Source organism: Melozone crissalis, unplaced genomic scaffold (assembly GCF_028551555.1).
Source record: "Melozone crissalis strain CALT ecotype California unplaced genomic scaffold, PUWL_Pcris_2 ptg000081l_1, whole genome shotgun sequence".
Taxonomy (NCBI): Eukaryota; Metazoa; Chordata; class Aves; order Passeriformes; family Passerellidae; genus Melozone; species Melozone crissalis.
In genome coordinates, this window is record NW_026535858.1 from 13,455,859 (window position 1) to 13,478,869 (window position 23,011).

Here is a 23,011-nt window from a genome sequence, read left to right on the forward strand (position 1 = left end):
GCAATTGGGCAGTCTGGCTCATTATCAAGCAGCAAAGTAATTAAGTATTTTGTAAACCAGTTACTAACTCAAGTAGGTATTTCTTACCTGAAAAAGGTTGAGGGCTTGAACAGCTGCATTGTCTAGAACCATATATTGACTAAGATCAAAGGTAGTCAGCTCAAACTGTCCAAAATTAGACTCGTCTGACAGCAACTCCAAAAACTTGATAACAGCTGACAAAGACGAAACAGCAACCTGAAGTTGTTTAAAAAAAAAACCACATCCTAGTTAGAAACACCCATGAATCCAAGAGGATTTGATAAATGCTCCTAGAAAATTACAGCTGGGGAGGACTCTGAGCCATGCCAACTCTGGCAGGGCTATGAGAGACTCATCCTGTTTGACAAGACTTCATTTCCATAGGGGCGCTCTACGTCTTTCTAGGCAGGTGCAAGAACAACACACGAGCCATCTGCATAATCTGATCAACAAAATGTGGAGTTGCACACCTTGCCAGCTTCCCAAAGCTGTTATCAGGATGCTTCCAGCTCAGGAACACAAACAAGTTATACTGCACAGATCAGTGAGATATGCTGGATCATCTCAGGACATGGTTTCAGGGTTAGTTTTCAGCCAGAACAAGCATCTGCTCTGACTCACTGCACAGCACTGCTGAGTGCCAGCACAAAGGAGAGGCAGCAGCACGACTGGCTTGTTCAGCTGCAACACGCTTCAAACAACTCTAATCTGTTATGAAATGACACATTAAGGGAGGATAATTGTGAACCTTACACCTGCAGTGAGCATCAGCAGTGAGGGCCATTTTCAAACTTGTTTATCTCAACAAATTGCCTCTTGTTTGCAGCTGAGAACAAACATGCAGGCACTAAATCATATACTTAAGCCGTAAGACAACACAAAAATATTATCATAAACATTACTCTGTTTTCAAATACCAATTTTCCTGTCATGCAAAATAACCAGAGTATTGTATTTCAGTCCTTAGGCTAGACAGACTACGAACAGGAGGCACCTCTTCTGCAGCCTATTTGCTTACTTATTAGAGTTTCTCCTTTAAAGCCATAAGTGAATGTTTTTTTCCATTTCCTCCAGGAGCCCTGATATCCAGCTCTGACACAGACCCAAGCTGAGCAGAACTGCTGAATGCTTCAGCAGGCATGCAGAGGAGATCAGCTCACACCAGGTGCACACACCACTCCACTTTTTAAAGAGAGGCACACTGAACACTGCTCACCTGCTTTTCCATCTCTGGCAGTGCTGCACTGTTCAGCTGCTCCTCCTTCTTTGATTTCAACAAGCGGTTGAGATCCTGAACAATATCTTTTGTTGTGAAATCTGCCTTCTTCCTGTCTGTAATCAGGATTCCTCCCCTCTGAATGACCTGTTGTTCACAAACACACACAGCTATCCATTAATTTCAATATTTAAGGGACAGATGTTGACCACATAGAAGCAAACCCTGAAGTGATACTTATTTACTGCTAGGCTGCAGGGAGAGGAATGACAGACAAGATTTTAGAACATTTATTGATTAAAGGGCAAATAAATCAATTTTGTATGCATAAATCAAAACTTCCTTGAATTAAGATATTGGTCTTTGGTTTTTCCACAAATCAGAGCCTGGCTAAAAATCCAGAGCTGAGCTTTTTAAAGGTTCTGTCTGTCAGCCACAGTGGTTCCCTTACTTGTCTGAGTTTCCCCATCTCTCCTGCAGTGTCTCCTCCTGGCAGCACACACTCCTTGGGGCCCAGCTGAACCAGTAGAGCTTCAAGGTTGGAGAACTGATCATTATCTGGGAACTCACAAACACTCAATTTTCTCAGTGTAGTGTCGACATAGCCCACTCCTACCACCCTCTGTCCATCAGCAGCAGACAGCTTCACCCCCACAACCCCAATGGCTGTGGACATGTCATTGTTGGCAAAGAGAACTTCCTCAAACTGGGCAAGATTTCCTGGAGAACCCTAGTGAGAAAAAGATAAATGCTTATTAAAAGAATTGTACACACACACTTGCTTTCTTTCTTTCAAAATAACAACTGATCAAAGTTGCACAGTCCATTCATATCAAATACACAGCTATTCTGGTTTTTAACCATTTGAATTTAACACAGAGGAAAGCACTTTAGGTTTCCTTTATTTCCCAATCTAAGGCAGGCTCTTTCAGCCTTAGAGCAGTAGAAAATACAGTGACATGCATAACAGCTATATAACTAATATATAACAATCAGGTGTGACTTTTCATCATCAGTCCCTCAAAATCCCAAAACTCCAAGCAGGAAAAAGCTATGGGGCTTTTTTCTTTCATCTCACAACTATAAAGAAAGGTTGAAAATTGTACCTTGTAAGCTAAATACCAGTCATTTTCCTTGACAGATTTGCTCCCTGCTTTGTTCTTGTAAACTTCGACTCTGTAATGACGAACCAGAAGCAGGTCCCTCACAAAGGATTCAAAGTTCATTTTACTAAGCACAACACTCTCAAGCTTCTCAGTTCCTACCAAAAAACAAAAAGAAAATTATGAGATTCCTGAATTTGTAATAAAGCTTATTTTCTATAATCAAAATCCCCAAGAACAGCCTTCAGTAGATACTGTCTTAATACCAAAGAAGCAAACTTATAGAATCCATGAAACAACAAAAATCCACAACATTAAACTGGTTAATACTAATGAAGAAAGCGTACTCTCTCTCTTCAAATAAAAACAATGTTCAAGTCCTAATTTCACTTAATAAGTATAATATATAAATAATATAGTATAATATATAATGTATAATATTCACTTTAATATACACAAAGGGATATGTTCCTCTCACAATATTCTTGACTTGATTTACTAATCAATTTCACACATTTTGATTTAATGAGGATTAGAAGTCTGCTGCAGATTCTCCTGCTGTACATCCTGTCTTTTCTGAATAAGCAGCTTCTGATGACAGAAAAGACTGCCACCCTATTCACACTCACACAACACTTGTGCCAAGCAAGACACTTCTCTCTCATCATAATTTATCCAGTTAAAACAACATATCATCAAAAAAATTAAGTTTTCATTAAAACCTAACTTGGAAAGTGCCTAATTGACAAATTTCTTGCTTCTGCTCCTGTATGTGGAAGCAGACGATGCAGCTGCACAAACTTAATTCCATGGAGCTGCCCAGAGGAGCAACACCACTTCTACCTCACCATCTCCAGCAGCAGCCTACTCACGGAACAAGGTAATTCCACTGCTGAGCAAATGGGGATTGCAGGTAAATAGATTAAGCTTTCTGCCAGGCTGGGAAGTGGAAATAACTCAGAATGGCATCAGACACTGGAGTTGGGTAAGCCACCAAATAAGCACAAGCAACAGGGAGTATCACATCTCTATTTTAGCAGCATGCCTTAATCACATTTGAGGCTCTTCCTCCCTTTCCATCAAAAATGTTAAACAGCAAGCTTCCACACCCACAGGAACTTATGGGTTTATTTTAAATAGGATTTTTTCATTTTCTTTCCTCAAACATCTAGTAAGATTTTTTGAAACAGGTAAAAAAACCCTCATTTTATATATATTCTCTTTCCCAGTGTAGAACTGTCCCAACAAAGCACAGTTTTTCTTATTTTTTCAGTTGAAACAATACAATATACTAGCAGGGGGAGGGGAGCAGCTGAAGTTCACGTGTACTTTGAAATCATCCTGAAAGCAACAGGTGCAGTTTTATGCTTTTAGTTGGATATGGTAGATAAGGCTTTAGAGGGCTTAAAACTGGAGCTGGTTATCACATGATTACAAAATCATGTAAAATAACTGCAAAATAACTTCTAAACTGAATACAACAATAATACTGACGCACGCTTCCAGTCTGGAAGACACACCAAGCTTTGGGGAAAGCTGGGGTATTTAAATGTTGGTTTTTCTTACCTGTGACCTCATCAGTCACAATAAAAAGGAAAAAGCATAGGAGAATGTCATGTTTTAATGCTGTTGCACATGCAAAAAATCGATTCATTAAAAGAGGTTTATTTTGCAAAATCTGAGCCAATAACTCAGATAACACAATAAATCAATTACACGACACTGTGTTCCTCGAGATTAAGGCTAATGCTAAGGTTTGTACCTTCCGACAAGATAATTTATCTTGATGCTCTTACACCCACACCTGCAAGCTGCACTGCCTTACACCAAGCGATAAACAAAAAGCAGCACGGGGCGGATGGAAAAAGAAATCTCATGAAGCACACAGAAACACGTGAAAGTAAAGAACTGTTCTCAGTGATTCCCGGCCTCCATGAAGCAGAGCGGACACGGGACACGGCCACCTCTCAGCATCTCCCCTCCCGCATCCATGCGGGCCGGGAGGGCGGGAAGGGACGGGCAGCACCGCCCCGGCCTGGGCCCATGCCACCCCGCAATGCCACCGTGAGCCCGAGCCTGTGACACCCGCAGGCCTCGGCCTTGCCAAGGGGCACCGCCTGCCAGGGCTCCCGGGGCTGCCAGGGGGATCCAGGATGTTCCAGAGCCTACCCGGAGCACCCAGGGGCCACCACCGCCACGTCCCTCCGCTCCCCCGGCCCCGAGGCCGGCCGCAGCCAGGCCTGGTGCAGGCGGCCCCCCCCGCCCGCCGCTGTCCATCCGTCCGTCCCTCAAGGCCCGCTGCCGGGGCTCCCCGCACGCCCGCACGCACCCGGTGCCCCCGCCAGCTGCCGGATGACGGCGCGGGTGCGGAAGAGGTCGCGGGCGGCCAGCCGCGCGTCCGCGCCGTGCGCCGTGTAGTAGTCGCCGCGCTCGAAGAAGCGCACGGTGGTGTCGGGCTTCTCGGGCAGCGAGAGCACGGCGCGCACGAAGCCCGCCTCGGCCCCCGCGCCCTCGGGCCACACGGCCTCCCGCGGCGGCTCCACCGCCATCTTGTGCCGGTGCCGGTGCTGCTGCTGCCGCCGCCGCGGCCTCCCGCCAAGCACGCCGCGCGCGCGCCGGCGCGCCAGCAGCGGCGCCCAATCGCCGCGCGGTCCGCGCCTGGCGTCACGCCCGCTCCGCCCAATCGCTGCGGGGCCCGCTCCATGCGTCACGCCCGCCCCGCAGCCGAGCCGCCCGCGTGGCGGGAGCGCGCAGGCGCGGCCCGCCCGGCGCGCCGCCGCTGCCATGGCAACGCCGGGGCCGCGTGGCCGGGGCTCCGCGCTCCTTCACCTCGCAATTACAGAATTGTGAAAAGTGAATATTATATGTCACTACGCAGATATTTACTCTATATGTTTTGTTGTGTTGATTAGTAGTGCTGTATTAACATTTTAATAGTACGATAAATGTGGTTTTGTAGTTAAAAGGTAACTTTTGTAGTTAAAACAGGACCTGTGTATGTGGGATATTTTTTTAAGAAAGGAATGAGGTACTCGCACTGAGATAGCAGCCACAGGACACCTTAATCTTTCAGAGAAAGAGAATTCATTGCTCCATTATCAGGAGAAATGAACTTCTTCCTGCCTCGCTCAGGCATGAAGACGCCGTCAGGATTAACAGGAAGAAGCTGACACGGACCAGACTCCTGTGTTTGAATGGAATTTATGCATCATGGATGAAGTGTATGAATATGCAACAGGCTGTTGCTTTTAAGGGTTAATCGTCTGTTAACGTGTGTCCTTTTTCAGCCTTATGTTGCCCAGAAAAAGGTATCCTGATTGTCCGTAACTCTTTGTTTTTATTGTCTCATATTGTCCTAATTCAAATTGTCCAAATTATGATTACTTTAATTGTATTACTATTTTTATAACGATTTTATTACTATTAAACTTTTAAAATTTCAAAAACAAGTGACTGGCGTTTTTCACAATGTGCAACCAGCCCATGGCTGAGAAACGCTGAAACACGCAGCAATTGCAGCTTAGCAGGCATTATTTCACTGCTTTTGAAAATGACAATGAGGTCCCTGGAGCAATATAATGATAGAATATAAAACATGTTCGGTCTGAAACCGTGTTGGAGTCAGATTTGGGTCTGTATCCCTGACACCCAGAGCTCTTAATAGAAGCACCCGCATATAATCATTCTGTGATTTTGTGTTCCTGAAGGCTAACACCAGGACAGGACAATCCTCTCCTCATGGAGACCTCACAGCAGTGACCACCTCAGCACGGCTGCCAGGGGCACCTGTCTGTCTGTCCAGCATTACCTTGGGCATTTGGAGGCGTTCTGCTCAGGCTGGGGTGGAATCACCGTGCCCGGAGGTGTTTAAGGGAAGGCTCCACGTGGCACTTGGTGCCCTGGTCTGCTCCACACGGCGGTGTCCGCTCGCAGGTTGGGCTCGATGCTCCCAGATGTGTTTTCCAGCCCAAAGGATTCTTGTGAAAAACGGCAATCACTTGTTTTTGAAATTTTAAAAGTTTAATAGTAATAAAATCGTTATAAAAATAGTAATACAATTAGAGTAATCATAATTTGGACAATTTGAAATAGGACAATATGAGACAATAAAAACAAAGAGTTACGGACAGTCCAGGTACCTTTTTCTTATTTTGCCCAGGCTTTTTCTGGGCAAAACAAGCCTGAAAAAGGATACATGTTAACAGAGGATTAACCCTTAAAAACAACAGCCCGTTGCATATTCATACACCTCATACATGATGCATAAATTCCATTCAAACACAGGATTCTGTCTGGTCAGTGTCAGCTTCTTCCTCTTAACCCTAACGCGTCTTCACGTCTGAGCGAGGCAGGAAGAAGTTCATTTCTTCTGACAGTGCAGCAATAAGTTCTCTTTCTCTGAAAGATTCAGGTGTCCTGTGGCTGCTATCTGGTGTGAGTTCTTTTCTTTAGGAAAAAAGCATCTTACATAGCATAGTTTCTATTTTAACACTTTGTTATAACCTAAATCTATATTTAACACACAACTTAAGAGAATTAATGCAGCAAAACTTTCTAACACAACACATATAATATTCATTCTAATATTTGCAAAAAGCCAATCACAAAATACGCATTTTTCACAGAAAGGCTTGTTGCTTAGGGGGTGCAGCATGGCAACACCTGACCTCCAATCAAGTTACAAGAAAGACATGTCCACTGATAAATGGCAAAGAAGAGCTGACTGGCAGACTTTGGGAGGGGCCAGGGCTGGCTGATGCAACCCCCAGGGGTATAAAAGACTGAGCATCCACCTTGAGGATGAACAAGCTATGTGTATGACTGAGGGGCAGTTCCCAGCACTGCAGCTTTTTCCTTATGTAGTCCTTTGTTGTATATTTGTTAAGGTTTAATTTTGACCCTTTTTAAATTTTCAAAGTTTAAAATTGTGACAATTTTAAACTTTGTCTCTCACAACCCATCGCCTTCCCCTGTAGCCTCTGCCTGTTTCTGTGTGCTGTTGTTCTTCCTGTGCAGCTCCGCACAGCTCAGCTCTGAGCTGGGACCTTTTATTTCCATGTGCTGCACCAGAACACTCCCTGCTTTTCCTCTTGCCTGTCAGCAGCAACAGGAATGAGATATCTGTAATTGTTATGCCCATGGCAGGTGGAAAACTGCTGCTAATCTAGACCTGAATTAATTTTTTTTGCCTTTGTACTCATGATATTTCATGAAAAATCCTTTTGCTAGGATTTTTTTCCTGAGAAGCTGAGAGGCCTCAGAAACAAAATGTAAACAATGATTATCTGCTGCTGTGGAATGCAACAGGTGGATCTGTGATTGGTCTCATGTGATTGTTTCTAATTAATGGCCAATCACAGCCCAGCTGTCTTGGACTCTCTGGTCAGTCACAAGATTTTATTATCATTCCATTCTTTTCTATTCTTTTCAAGCCTTCTGATGAAATCCTTTCTTCTATTATTTTAGAATAGTTTTAATATATAATTTTTTTAATATAATATATATAAAAGAAAATAATAAATCAGCCCTCTGAAACATGGAGTCAGATTCTCATCTCTTCCCTCATCCTGGGACCCCTGTGAACACCACCACAAACCTTCGTAGGCATAAGTAGCACATAGAGGAAAGTTACAATTGGTTTTCAGTTAGGAAAATGGATGTCCTTTAACCACTTTACAGGGGAAAAAAAGAGAAAAAATAAATTATTTTCACCAGTGGTTAATTGGTATAAGCTGTGATCTGTGGCAGCTCTAATGCCTTTGAGCTGGTGGGGATGTCACCAGAGAATCTGGTATCAGACTGATGTGTATCTGTGTATGCCACACGTCCCTGCAGCAGACACTTAACACTAACAGGATAAGAATATTTAGATACCATAAGTTTGAAAACAGAAAATATGGCTGTTGCCTTGTTGAGAACCTTTTAACTTTCTTCTGTTTACTTTTTTCACTCAGATTTGGCAGGGCCATGCTCTACTTGGCAGGCAAGTGTGAATTCTGCAGTGTGTTTCGAGGATAGTAGAGGAAAAAAATCACTTCTTACATGTGTCAGGTTTTTCACACACTATAAACTAGTCAGCATTTCCTCCACCATCACAGACCACCTCCTTTTTGTGCATGTCTGCCCTTGCATGTCCCTGCTAAGACAAGGATTTTAACGAAGATCATAAAAATCTGTGGGTTTGGGATCAACAATTCCCAACACACAGGGCACCCCTGCAGTGAGCCTGACTGCCTGCATGCCCTGGGATGGACCTGGACCAGACTGCAACCTCTCCTGGGAGCTGCTAGAATTCCCTGACTAGCACTTGTAAAGCTGGAGCAGCAGAGCTGCCAGCATTTTCAGTTTCCTAGAATATTTTCTGGCTATTTCATGTCATCCAAAGTCACTGTGTTCTAATGTTCAAAGTCCAGCAGGTGAGGATATAAATAAACATGGTTCACAAACAGTGTTTTTTCTCTTACCAAACTACTCTGACTGTTCAGGAGGGTAATGGGTACAGTCAACAGACCCCACACATGCAACACTGACCTTTCATTTTCTAGCTGTGGAAAATGTGCTTTGGCATTACTCAGGTCTTAGAATAAAGTTGTATGGACTTTATTGGTCATGCTTTTTCAAATATGTTACTAGCATACCCTCTTCTAAAAAGTCTGTCATTGTCTTTACATAAACATATATTTAATTTTACTCTGCAGTAATAATAATAATACATATTTGCTAGTGTAATAATTCATGAGGAAGTAATAGATTTGCACTTGCCTATACAAACACTATTTTCCTGTGTTGTACACCGCCACTAAGATATGTATTATTACTAGGGTTTCTTGCAGTTCGTGTCTACCCCTCTATGTAACACAAAACCCTCATTTATCCAGTCTTAATACACCTTCAATCTGTCCTTCACATGCTTTCTCAAAATTGGCATTATGTGAAAAGAGAGGAAATGTGGTATCTCAGCTTTGTGTAGAGCTTTAGATTTTAAAAATATGCTCCTTCACGTAAGGAAGTTAATGAATAAGGCAGATGGAAGTATCAGAATATTTACCTAGTTAAAAATTGATGCAGAGACTACTAGTCCTTTATTAAGTTCTATTTGTCCGTTTCTTTTACAGGAAATTCTCTTTTTAACTTTGCTGAAGGTTTTCCAATAGTATTAAAAGTGGTGTCCAAGTATCAAAATTGAGACCGTTAAATATTTTTGTATTTAATACCATATTAATTTTTAGTAGCAATCATTTTTTGCCATACTGCTCTGTATATGAAAAGAACTATCACATGCATATGTGGAGAGTTGACACAATCTGATAATGGCTTTTTTTTCCTTTGAATTTCATCACATTAGTCTCCTTTTGGTATAAAAATCTATAAAACACAATAAGCTGCAGGATACCAATACACTAATTTCTCAGGTATTTTCCCCCTCATCCTTTTCCATTTTCCTATAAATACACGCTTCTATGCAGCTGGAAAAGTGCAGTGTTTAGTAAATAGAACAACACAAAAGCCAATATTTAGAACAGGAAACTAATGAAAAAACTATCACTGATCACCACTTTGAGAGCTGAGCAGCACCATGTTAGTACCATAGTAACTGAATTTAGAAACTGTGCATTTGTTTCAGTTGTGGATTTAGTTAAACTCTGTCTTTTTAAAGAATTTCTGTAAACCTTCTGGTTTTCTAATCCCTTGGCTATTTTCAGCAAAATTTGACAAGGAAGAAGACCATAATACAGCACCAAGGTGACAGCACTAAGCTTCATACCTGACACAAAAACTCCACTAAGTAAAAAAAAAAAAGAAGAAAAACAAAAAAACAAAAACCTATCTGAATGCCTCCCTGCAGTGTGGGAAAAGCAGGGAGAAGATGATGTTCAAACAAACCAACTGGGACAAGGTCCAGGCCACAGAGCAGCCACAGACCAGCCTGTCCAGTCAAGTCTGCACATGAGCAGCTCCAGCCCAAGCACAGCACACAACACCTCCTGCCATCCCACAGGCCAGAAAAAAACCTGGTGAGAAACGGGGAGGGAGGGAGGGAGGAGGAGACAGAACAATGGCATTAGAATATTGGGGAGAAGAAAGAAACGATGAGGATACCATATTGCAGACATTTGAGGAAGTAGAAATGGAGACTGAAGCATTGGGGAAGACAGAAATACACACAGCTCACCACAAGAACAACTTACTGAAAACTTGGCTTTATTTGGTTAACAGCTTACAGAATTGTACAAAATTCATCACACCTCAGCAGATAGCCTGCACACCTGGGGAGAAAAGGAATACTACAGATCAGCAGGGGGAGAGCCTGCCCTGCAGAAATTATCATTGACAAAGCTGCCTGAAAAGGCTGCAAAACATTCCAGTAAATTCCCTACTTTGGGATTTTTGGGCAATCTCCACCACAGCAATGCATGCATGTGAGGTACCACCCTGATGAAGGGCAGAGGGGACACTGGTGAGCTGTGACAGTGGAGGTGACACCAGCACAGTTCAGCAAGATCCGTGTGGTATCCAGCAGGCACACTGATGGGGCATGCTTCACATTTCATTTCAGAATATCCTCCCAGCAGCTCATCCTACTTTTCCTGTTTTAGCCAGGGTGGGTCAAAACGCCACATTAGTAACAAGGTTTGTCATTCAGCTCCTTATCTTGAATCTCATTATTTCTTTGGCAACAGGAGTTACAGCATTTCCTTTATAAATCAGATTTGCTGGAGGGATTGCTAGCCAACATCCCTGGCACAGGTTCCTGACAGCCAGAGCAGGCTCTCCTGTCCTGGGAGGCTCAGAGCCCATGAAGTCTGGGCCACAGCTATGGCAGAGAACAGCAATAACAGCAGAAACGGCTCCTTGCTGTGCTGCAGCTTTGCCACAGACAAAATCACAGTAAATGGGGTAAAAACTGCTCTCACCTGCCCACCCCCAACCCTGCACCAGAGATGTCCTAGGGTAGAGGTTTATTTTAAATACCTACATAGCATTGGAAAGATCAGTCTGTGAATTCCTGAAATGACTGCATCCTCAGCCTGCTGATTTTTTAATACAACAATCTGTGTATTATCATTTCACTTTTGTTGCATACTTTTCACAGCTTTAAGAAAAAATATCATGCTATTGAGATACTAGATGGCCAATAAAAACCGCTAATTGGAGTTCTAGAACATTTTCAACTATGCTGAGGTTCCTGCTTTAAGGAATCAAACTACAAATTTGTAAGCATGATAATTTAGCAGATTATCATTTCACCATGGAAGAATTAGAAGCCTGTTTCAAAGTTTTATTAATTCAAGTCATAAAAAAGTTACAGCAACTTCAAATATGTACAAACTGCCATAAAAAGGTTGTGTTCAGTTACACAGAAGACAGTCTCATTACAACATGGCTACAAAATCATTACTTTCAATATAACTCCCAAAAGGGTAAAATAACCATTTAGGCATGTATGCTCCAAAACCCTAGTAACAGCAGTTGTTAACTCGTTTCATCATCATAAAAAAAATAAAATCAGGGAGCAACAGTTAAGTTTTACTTGAGTGAGATGGAGCATTTAACTCTCAACAAATAGTAGAAGTAGCTGAATGGTTACCAGCCTTGGCTGTTAAAGAGTTTTAACAATCATTAAGTGAGCACAATTGCCTCCCTTTCAAGAGGAAATTAAGATTCATGCCTCTAACGTTTTTGTTGTCTTCTTTCTTGTAATCTGGTTTACCTTCAGTTGATTTAGTTAAGCATTCAGTCCTCTATGCATTTCGTTCATTTCCTTCACCTGGAGGGGAGGAGGCAGAGGAGACATCAATATCTGTGCTGTTCCTAAACTTTAAGACTTAGTAAGTCATTGGGACTTAACAGCGTGGATTTTCATTAGCAAAGAGATTTGATGCAACACTAACAGAACCAATCGTGACAAACCCACGGGAGGGAAGAAAAAGGAGAAAAAAAAAAGGAGAAAAAAAAAAGGAGAAAAAAAAAAGGAGAAAAAAAAAAGGAGAAAAAAAAAGGAGAAAAAAAAAAGGAGAAAAAAAAAGGAGAAAAAAAAAGGAGAAAAAAAAAGGAGGAAAAAAAAAGGAGGGAAAAAAAAAAAAGGAGGGAAAAAAAAAAGGAGGGAAAAAAAAAAAAGAGGAAAAAAAAGGAGAAAAGCACTACTTAGGGCACATGCAGGAAGCAGGCAATACTGTTTAGCTGCTACAACATTGTTTGGATTCCTCCACAAAAGGCTCCACACCTGGGTGAAGCACCATTTGCTATTCCATTGGGAAGCAGCTTCTCAATGGGAACTGAGAGATCCATGCAAATACCTCAATAAAGGCCTTGCCACAGAACAAGACTATCAGCACTTCCTGTGGATTGCACAGCCCTTTGCTATACAAATGTAAAATAGAACTTGCAGAAAAACCGAATCCCACCCCCTGAGCCCTGGGAAAAGCAATCACCAGCTGCCTTTGAAACTAGTGCAGAACTACACAGAGGTGAAAAGTAGCTGCAGAATTTGAATACTTTCAGTCTCCTTCAACACACCTGAGGAACCCAAAGCCAGTTTTTAACCTAAAGCAAACTTTAAAGTTTCTGCATTGTGGTCAAGCTCCTTCCCACACATACACCAGGAACAGAAATTAATTACCTCAGCTTTCACGTACTTCCCTTTCCTCCTCCTTGTCAGGACCTGTAACAGAAGGATGCAATATTTTTTAAGTCTTGAAATACAAGTAACTTTATCTGGTTTTGACTTGAAAAGCACCAACTTGGAGCTACCTGTTCCCTATCCTTCCAATGTGAGGCAGGAACAAACGAGGTTGTTTGTCACTCTCAACTATTTTAAACCAGGAAGAACTTTGTGCACCTCTGTAAATTGTTCCCAGTACTTGTTTTCCGGGTGACACCCTTCAGCTGTAACCTGAAACAGTGACAGCGTGCCCATCACCAGTTTCCCACCTCCCACGACTGAAAGAGCAAGCCAATTTACAAAGGAAGACTTTCCATCAGAACCCAAACACGTGTGCTGTTACTTCCCAAATTGTCACCAGCACCATTCTGCTTTGCTGGAGCTTACCAGGACAACAATTGCAGCCACTATTGCTACCAGTACCACCACAATGACAGCAATGACGCCGGGGGTCAGGGACTTCATGGAGAACTCTGGTGCTATTTCATCAACGTAGTAGACCACTGTCTTCTCAAGCTTCACCGGCTCGTTGTCAATGCTGACATTTATCCCAGCATTATTATGAAAGATGGACTGACCTTTCACCTAAAGCAGAGAGGAAAAGACAGACTTGCTCATTCACATTGCAGTCAGGCATTTATCTCATCACAGGAATAATTCACCTGGCTTCAGCCAGCACACCCGAGTGCAGTGCAAGACACAAAACCAGCCTCTGCTTTGACCCATGACACACTTACATCTTTCTCAAAGTAGTAGGCCACATCAGCTATATCCACATCTCCAGCTAATTTCTGTGAGGCGTTTTGCTTCAAATCAATAGTAATTAAAGGGTTTTCATACTGGAAAAAAAAAATATAATGTGGTATTATGAAGGAGGTACTTTAAATCCAGCTATTGAATAACCACCACAACATTATGATCCAGTTTGTGAACTTGCATCCTGGATAAAGTTAATGGTTCTTGAAGTCAAGCCAACTGTTTACAGCTATTGGCTAACTGCTCGCCATTTTGAGAGCTTCTACTAGAACTCATGCTGTATTGCATTAGTCAAACACGAGTTTTTAAAACCAAATGAAGTTCTGATACTTTGCTAAGCTCTCTGTGGCCCTTACCAGAACATTGGCTATGTAGCGGCCATCCAGCTGGTAACGACTGGTGATGGTGTCCGTGAAAAACCTGCAAGGACACCAAAGCCATGGCTGTAAAAACTGCATTTTGTCACATATATCATCTGACAAGTAGAGAAGACTGGTGCAATTGTTTGCTCCTGCTGTCTCTGTGGTGGGTGGAGCTCAGCTAGCACCTAAACCCTCACCTCGTCTTTCACTCACTTCTCCCTAGCAGGATCAGGAAAGAATCAGAAGAGAAAAAGCAAGGGGGAAAAAAGAAAAAGCCAAACAATCCTCATCGTTTATTTTAAAGACAGTTTGGGAAGTGAAAGGGCTGGGTGGGGGAAATACAAAACCTCAAGTGATGTAAAAGCAGTCAGTCATCACTGACAGATCAACGTCCAGCCAAGCTCTGAGCAGTGGCCACTTGGGAAGAGACTTTCCGCCGGATTTATTGCTGAACGTGGCATTGTACAATATAGGCTATCTGTTCAGTCAATTCAGGTCAGCCTGTCCCCCTCCCAGCCTCCTGCCCATCCCCACCCTACTCACTGGGGCAGCAGAGAGAGAGTCTGAGAAGGCCCTGGCATTATGAGGGTGCTGTTCAGCAGCAGCTAAAGCACTGGTGAATTCATCAACACCATTTTGGTCTAAAACACAGCACCACACCAACTACTACCAAAAAAATTAACTCTGCCCCAACCAAACCCAGTGCACTCTCCTCATGCTACAGTTCAATAACTCCCAACAGTGAAGATGCACTTACTGTAAAATAATCACCTGTGTTAGACAAAAGAGCTTTACAGTGTGAAAAGCTCAGAAGAAGAGCTAGAGGGCAGCAGCTTTTGATTTGGAAAGGAGGCGATCCAATAGCTACAAGTGGGGTTTAAACAAAAACAAAAAAATAAAAAGCTAAACTCTCCTTTTCCTCCTGCTGCTTCTACATAGTCATTCTGCCATTTTTGTCAGTTTGCTTCCTGATCAGTTTCACTCATTACCTTCTATTCCTTTTAGTATATTGATTTGAGGGGAGAAAAAAACTAGCAATTTTAAATTGAAGGGAATCTCTTTAGCAGTTACTTTGTTTCGAAATACAAATTAAAGCAATTCTATGAAGAATCTGCAGCTTGCTTCTAAAATGTCTTACAAGTGAGTTCACAGGTCTGTTACTGCTGATGGCAACTATTTAGAAATACACTAGATATCTACCGGGACATAGATACACTACCATGACATATTACTATCATCACTTACTTCTTTAAAGATTCAGCGTTCAGAGGAGTATTTCTCTCAGCATGTCTCATTTCAATGATGATCCACCTGAAGTACAATGAATATTCTTGAGGTACATGCATATAAAACACAACAACAACAACAACAAAAAAAAAAAAAACTAACCCCAGGCTAAAAAACCAGAACAATGAGACAAAACAAGGCAAGTAAAGTCTTTTCCAAACCCACTCAACACCTCCTTGTTTCTGAAGGAAAAACACCCCAGCCAAATAACCAAGTGTCGATTGCTCCATCTTCATTCATCCCCAGTGCATCATTCACACAAGGCAGAGCCTCACACAGGAATGTTTTCGTGTCACAGCACACCCTGTTGAAAGACTTACATCGTTCTGACTAATTGATTGCACTTCAGGTCTGCATCGTGTTTGTCAGTTCTCCTAACTCCAGCCGTGTTCACACACCAACAGGTGGTTCCATTGCACTGCTTCGCCTTGAAAGCGCCACTGTTTTCACACTCGGGATCGTAGAGACCATCGGTATCTTCAAACGCATCTTTGGGTTTCTCACGACGACCCGACTTGGAGCCCATCACTTCTGCTTTCATCAGCAGGCATTTCGAAGTCACTAAAAACAGCCAGAAAGTCGCGTTATGCATCGGCAGAGCACGCAAGTCCAAAGCAGAGCTCCGAGTCCGCACAAACACCGGGTTACACCAGCGACAACCAGATCCGAAGCCATTGCACGGCAGAGCAGATGGCTGATGTGTAGGTCGTGTATAAAATCAATAAACTGGGCTATGGCAGCCTCTCAAGGCAAAGGCCAACAAGCCCAGCCTTGGGATTTACAGTTTCCGTTCCTCACAGCTGAGCTTGAACCCAGAGTGGGGTCTTGTCACAAGGCTCTGTCCCCTCTAGATTTGTAGGAAAAGTGAGGATATGCGCTTGTAAGGAAGCTAAACGTTCATCTTCCAAGAAATTCTCGCCACTGGAGGACAAATACTGAGGAGCAGGCGTGAGCCCACATCAGTACAAGCAGAGAAACCCTGATCGCTTCTCTTCCAACACCAGTTGATCTGGGAGACCAGGAAGAACAACTCCTTCCTCGCCTCCATTGTTTGCTGGGAGCTCAGCGGTCATTCCCACAAATTCCCCGGCTCTCCGCGGGCTCCCTTCCGTGCCCCCCGCCCTGCCGTGCCCCTTTACTCACGGGTGGAGCAATCCACGGTGGCTCCGGAGCCGATGGCTTGGCAGATACACCGGCCGCTGCTGTCCGTCCTGCAGTCGGTGACGCGCTTGTTCTTCTCGCACACGCACGCTGCGAGGGAAGCGCGGCCGTGAGGGGCACCGCCATGCCACGGCAGGACAAAGCGGCCCCGGCCCGGCCGGGCGTGGCGTGCCCGCACCCCCGCGTCCCCCCGGCCTCCCTCCCTCCTTCCCTCCCTCCCCGAGCGCCAGGGCTCCCCTCGGGGCGCGGACAAAGGGGCGCTATCCGGGCGGGCGCTCCTGCTCTCTACAGAGGAAAGGCGTCGCCTTCGGGGCACAGGGCGCCCAGCCGAGAGCGGGGCCCGGAGGGGTCCCGGGGCGGGGAGAGGGTCCCGGGACGCGGAGCTCCTTCAGGAGCGGGGTGCGGAGCGGACGGGCGGGTGCGGGCACTCACTCTGGGCGGCGGTGGTGGCGAGGCAGAGCAGCAGCAGCGCGGCCCCGCAGAGCAGCTTCATGGCTGGGGCGGGCGGCGGCGAGGCCGGGAAGGTGCTGGGGGCCGCGGGCAGAGCGGGAGCGGTGTGTGCGCGGAGCGGCGGCGGAGCGCTGTGAGCCGCCCGACAGGTTCCGCAGGTGCTGGCGCTGCCTGCGCCGCGCCCTCCCGGCTCCGGTTACACCTGGGAGGACGCGCGGGGGGAGCGGCGGCGGCAGCGGCTCCTCCCCCGGGCCCGGCGGGCGCGCTCTTAAACCACCGCCGCCCCCTCCTCCCGCCGCACCTGGGCGAAACTGGATGGGCAGGGCGGGGCCCGCTCCCGGCCCCAGCAGCGCCTCTCCTGCGGGAGCCATGGGGGAGCGGCCGTGCCCGCTCCGCAGCCGCGCAGTGAAACCGCCCCGCCTGGGCGGAGGGTGGCGGCGAGCCGGGGGACAGCGGCCCCCGCCGCCCAGGGGAAAGTGTTACTCATCCCGGGAGCTCCCGGGCGTGTTTGTCCTGTGACACACGGGCAGGGAGCGGAGCCCTCCCGGCTCGGGGCTTCCCGCGCCCGCCGCTGACCTTCGGAGCCTCGGGGCGGGCCCCGGGTCTCTGCCCCGGCCCGGTGGCCCCGGGCTCTTCCCTCGGGGGTGTTTCCACTCCCCGCTCGGCGAGCTGAGAGCGGACATAAAGGGGCAGGGAATGCTCGCAGGCAATGCTCGCGCTTTATAGTGACCTTTGTTCGCATCCAGGGGCCGTGTGAAATACTCCGTGCTTGACATAAATTCTGATAATTCCTCAGTAAATTAAAAAGCTTATATTATTATTATTATTATTATTAAAATGCTTATCTATATAGAATAAATACTTTCGTAAGGTTCTACACTGATCATGGGCTTAGTTTTTATTTTCGATTTTGGTTCCTTTCTGGAATACGTAGTAGATTTGCTCTATTTGCTCAAGGTTGCTCTGAAGATTCGCTCCTGGTACTGCAGTATGCTCATTTCCTCGCTCGGGGAAAAGCAGTCCCGGGTGCTTTGTCTCTGAGCAGCGCAGCTTTGTGGGAACCCACAAAATGGGAGGTAGTGCCAGAGCCCGGCCAGATTGCCCAGGAGGAAGCACGGGAAAGCCGGCTGCAGGCTTTAAGATGGCTTTCCAAAGTGTAGAAGTAATGTCAAAATGGAAGAAAAAAGATAGGTATGGTACACTGGAAATGCTTTGTGAGCCTTGAGTTTATTTATTCAGTTAAAAATATGCATAGATCTTTCTAAAAGATAGATACATTAGCACCCTAGAAAAACAAGTTATTTTAGTACAGGATAAAACCAGAATGACATCCTGCCCAAAGACTTGAAGCTTCCTCTTACCAGTTCACTCTACAACAAAAAAATGTCTCTGCTTTTGCATGTGGAGACGTCAGTAAGTGAAACTGTTTGAAAACTTTGTGTGACTGAAGTGAAACTGCCGGTGAGCTATCTTGGTGTTTTTGTCTCTCTGTGCAGCTGTGTTTGTGTTGTACCTGGTTTTGTGTGTTGTTTTCATCTCCAGTGCTCTGCTGCTGTCTCAGAGGGGTCTAAGTTAAAGGAGTATGGTTTTGCTCTTTGGATTTGCTCCTGGTGCAGCCCAAATTGAGTTTTGCAGCATTTGTCTTGATTCTTTTTCTGGTTTTCTGTGGTTTCTGATTGATGATAAGTATATTCTTCTGATACACTTGGCAAAGACTCAAAAGGGAAGCTTGGCCTAGCAATATGAAAACTTGGCAAGACTAAAGTCTCAGCTATGAACTTCTTGTATGGCTTTCATCAAGTGATGGCATTTTCCAGAAAGATGAGTAGGATCAATAAGCTCAGAAATGCCTGCCTTACTAAAACCCTCTTACTCTGTGTTAAAGTACTGTTTTTGTCAAGATGAGAAGAGCTCTCTTGTCATTATGGAATTGTCAGGCTGACCTACGTAAGCCTTGATAAAAGGGACCAATAAACTTTATGATAGGCTTTTGCCTTTATTTCATTTATTTTTTTAATACATAAATGTTGAGGAACAGAACAGGCTGGGTACAGCTAGTTCCCTTTCTTCTCCTGATCCTTGTTCTGTGCCTAGTTTTACAAATCTAAGCAGTTTTGAAATCTTGGAGTGACTACTACTGAAAGTTGCCCTCCTTCTTTCTACAAGCACCTTCAAATACCACATAGGCATATTTTTATCAGAAAATAGCTACAACCTTTAGTATCTAGGAGCTGAATGGCCTTAGAGTACTTGTGTGGATTAGAGCCTCTCACAGTGTGTTTTGGCACTGTTATGTTGTGACATGTAGTAAAATGTGAGTTAGCAGCTGTAGAAAGTATTTTGGTAACTCTGCTACAAACATAGAGGCATCATGCAGATTTTTGTAGGATAACATTTAATTTGGCTCCAGTTTGCAGGGGCTAATAAGGACCTTGCTACTTTGTGGTCTTGCCAGATTTACAGAAGTGAAGAAATGATTTTTTTAAATGATGCTCAGTATTTTTGAAGGAGAGTTGCTCTAGATGAGGTCACTCACCAGCAAGGCAATGGAAATGAGGGACCACTCACAGCAGAATTAATTTTACCCTCTTTCCACATTATTTTGAGGGCATCTTCTCAGTAGAATCAAAACCACTGGAGCAGACATGAGGCTAAACAGGTACAAGGGCCTGAGTGCTGAAGTTTATGACACAGGTACCTTGGTGTCTGGGGTGTTGGGAGGCAGTATCATTTTTGTACCTTTTGTGGTGCTTCTACCTCTTTGTGCTGAAATATGTGACCACGTTCAATGGCTATTCTATATTACCTTTCCTCAGCACACAGCTCTAAAGGTAATTGGTTACAAACAGGATAATTTTATCGACTGTTGGAGATACCTCCTCTTATCAAATAGCTGACTGCTGATTAGGCAGTGCAGTGTAGGCTCAATGTGGCTTTCTCTTACTAAAGCATAATTACAGCTCAGAGAAATTATAATTTAAATGCTAATAGCACTTTACTGGCTCTACTTTATAGCAAAAAGAAAAAATGTTTTGGTCACTAAACTCTACATACAAAAAGTATGTAAGCTTACATTAGGAAAACTCAAGTGATCTGTATTTTTTTACTTTTTGCTCTGTAATTTACATTGGATCCTGATCTGTTTGGAGAATGAAGTATTAGTTCACTAAAATACTCAAGGGGCATTGACTCCAGGGGGAGATTTTCTATTGACTTCAGTGAATTTGGAATCAGATCCAAGGAAATAAATCCAGCTCTTTCTGAAGCCAGTAAGAATTAATGTGATACTGGGCTATGAGGTGAGGTCATTTCCAGGTCTTCACTCGAAATTAGGTAAGTGGGGTCTCTGAAACTCCCCAGGCACAGAAAAGCGACAGAATCTCCTTTCAGGGAAAGTCGAAAGGATGTGTGAGTCACTCCCGAGGCATCAGGAAACATGCAAGGTGGGGCTGTGACATGCACTGTGATCAGCAGATCGCAGAGATGAGTGGCCACAGCGTGATCAATGCCACTGGGGTGTTTGGCAATCATGGTCTGAGATTCTTCAGAGGCTGCAAACCTGATTGGTTTTGGGTGTACCCTCCCAAAGATAACCAGAGTCTCATCCCTAGAAAATAGGCCATGTATGACACCTAGTTGGGAAGCACAGTCTTGTTAGTCTTTTTCTAACAAATTTATTGGCTTTGGAAAATTCATGAATTTTAACTGGTTACGGCTGGCAAAGGTAGAAACAACCAGAAACACTGATGCTCAAAAGTGCCAACAGGTATTTTGGACAGCCAGACATTGCTACATATGTCATTATATTACAGACTTGCTTAGGAACTTTTTATTAGGGCAGCTTCAGAATGTTTGCATTCAACTTTTTTTTTTTTTTTGTCATACTTCATCATCTGCATAGAATGAAACCTTGAAAGAACTGTAGGAAGAGGACAATATTGAGAAATCAGGTACAGTACCTTATGCATTGTGTGTTTTTCTGAAGATTCCATGTTGTCACAAATTGACACATGCTGCTGCTCAAAGGACTGTAATAAACCTGCTCCTTCTATTGCTATTTTACTTTTCCTGCCTTTTTGAAAACCACTAGTAAACAGGTAAGCCTTGTTACACTGCTTTGTATAATGAGAACATTTGGAGTCCTGGAGAACATAAATGTCTTGTGCATATGGAGGTGGTCAAGTATAGAGCCAAGAAAAAAAAAAAAAAAACCAAAAAAAACAAGAGCAGTCATGCCTTTCTGTTAGACTGTTAAACTACTTCCAAACACTGTAAAATAAAAAAAGAAAAAACCAAACCAAAACAAAAAAAACCCAAAACAAACAAATAAAAAAACCAGAAAAAATAATGAAGCTATTTTACATGTTTGGGTCTTTTTGGTCTGTTTCTAGATCATGACTTATTTTTTTAATAATAACACAGTGTTTGTGCATTTTGACAAGACTGTCGTGCACAATGAAGATGGAAATTAGTTCAGAGGCAGTGGCAACCCTGAAAAAGCTGTCCTCACCTCCAGAACCCCACAGCTTGGGTCTCTACCAGGTGGGAGACCTTAGAAAGTAAGAGTAGCTGCTAAGAGGTACTGGGCTGTTGGTTCAGAGGTTCACAAAACTAGACAGGGTGTAGCCACAGGAGAGAAATGCTCATGCAATTAATGTATGTTCTATTTGTGTCTTTGAGGATTATAGAAACCAACATGTCTGATACGTTGTGGCATCCTCACCTCTCTGCCAGGGCTTAGTCTTAACTGCAGAGGGTGGGGCCAGTAACAGCTTTGTCACCCTCATCTTTAGTACCTGAAAATGCATTTCCATGGCTCTAATACTGACAGCGTTTTTAGAACATCTTTTGTCAGCATTCAAAACTGCTCAAAGTAAACAGCATTAGAGGTAAAAATTGTAGTAACTCCTCACCCAGACTACTGAACAGCACTGAGGTAAACCTTCTAATTTCATACTGTGCCAAATCCCTCAAGTTTGTGGTGTTTGGAAAGGGCTCAGGGGGAAACAGAAGATCACAAGTTGTAGTAAAAGAAGCTCTTTTTACATTAAAGTTATTACAGTTTGATATCTAAGGTACTTTATTTTTTTCCCCTCTTTTAGCTATTCTCTGTGAAAGAAGATAGAGATGAAACTTTGCCAAAACACTTGTTGAAAACTGAGATGGTCCCAAGCAGTTTGTACCATGCTTTGCTGCGTGACAGCATCTGTGGGCTGTAGGCAGAACTGAAGCAAATGTTTGCACAGACGGTTGTCCTGTCCCTCAGGGTGGTGTTATCAGAAGGCACACTGAGTTCTGCTGCCATAAAACCTGCCTGCCATTGAATTTGCTTGTGCTGGGCTGGTGCAGGCTGCCATGGGGTAGTGAGGGCATGGACTTAGAGTTTGTCAGGTAACCCCCAGTAGGAGCCCACAGACAGGGCTGTGTCTGGCAGGGAGCAGAAGCCATGCACTCCTCAATGCAAACAGGGTCACAGCATGCACACAGCAGGCAGTTTCCAGGGAGCAGTTAACATGCTGTAAATCCCCACCCACTCTTGCCTCACTCTAATTTGTGTGCACGGTCATACCCCAAGCAAAGGTGAATAAATACACCCATGAGCTGGGCAGGAAATCTCATCGCACAAGCACCAACACAATGGAGAGCAGAGAGTGAGGTTCAAAGAGCTGGGCATGTCATTGGTGTTTTGCTTTTTTTGTTCCTCACTGAAATAAATTGCTTTTGTGTTGTGACTACTTTCACAGTTCGTGAGTTTCCCTTATATTTTTCCAGTTAGCAAAAGCTGTTACCAAAGTTCACCTGTTTCTCTGTGCACTTTAATTTACAGCCCTTGTACCAGTCACTTTATTGCTTCAAGCTCGGAGTGAGGGAACTTTTACAACCTGTGATTACTGAACTTGGTGAAACAAGAAAGCTTTTTGACCTGTTGTGGAGTAATTATAGACCCTATTGCTACTTGGGAGGGGCATTCAATGTTTAACAAACTGTGGCA

General features: G+C 44.1%; 2 protein-coding genes across 2 annotated transcripts in view; both read right to left on the reverse strand.

Annotated features, from left to right (window-relative positions):
* Positions 1–4,920, reverse strand: part of MSH2 (mutS homolog 2) — a 48,802-nt gene extending 43,882 nt beyond the window's left edge. The window contains exons 1-5 of the mRNA XM_054290185.1: positions 4,670–4,920; positions 2,344–2,498; positions 1,689–1,967; positions 1,238–1,384; positions 88–237 (exon numbers count right to left, since the gene is read on the reverse strand). Of these exons, the coding sequence (XP_054146160.1) occupies positions 88–237; positions 1,238–1,384; positions 1,689–1,967; positions 2,344–2,498; positions 4,670–4,889 (951 nt within the window). The 5' untranslated portion in view covers positions 4,890–4,920. The remainder of the gene's footprint in view (positions 1–87; positions 238–1,237; positions 1,385–1,688; positions 1,968–2,343; positions 2,499–4,669) is intronic.
* Positions 4,921–11,710: 6,790 nt separating this feature from the next.
* Positions 11,711–17,062, reverse strand: EPCAM (epithelial cell adhesion molecule). The gene is made up of 9 exons (XM_054290467.1): positions 17,002–17,062; positions 16,552–16,659; positions 15,729–15,969; positions 15,367–15,432; positions 14,116–14,179; positions 13,741–13,842; positions 13,391–13,588; positions 12,962–13,003; positions 11,711–12,109 (listed from the first exon to the last, which is right to left on the reverse strand). The coding sequence occupies exons 1-9, from the start codon at positions 17,060–17,062 to the stop codon at positions 12,068–12,070; spliced, it is 924 nt and encodes a 307-aa protein (XP_054146442.1). The 3' UTR covers positions 11,711–12,067.
* Positions 17,063–23,011: the final 5,949 nt, after the last annotated feature.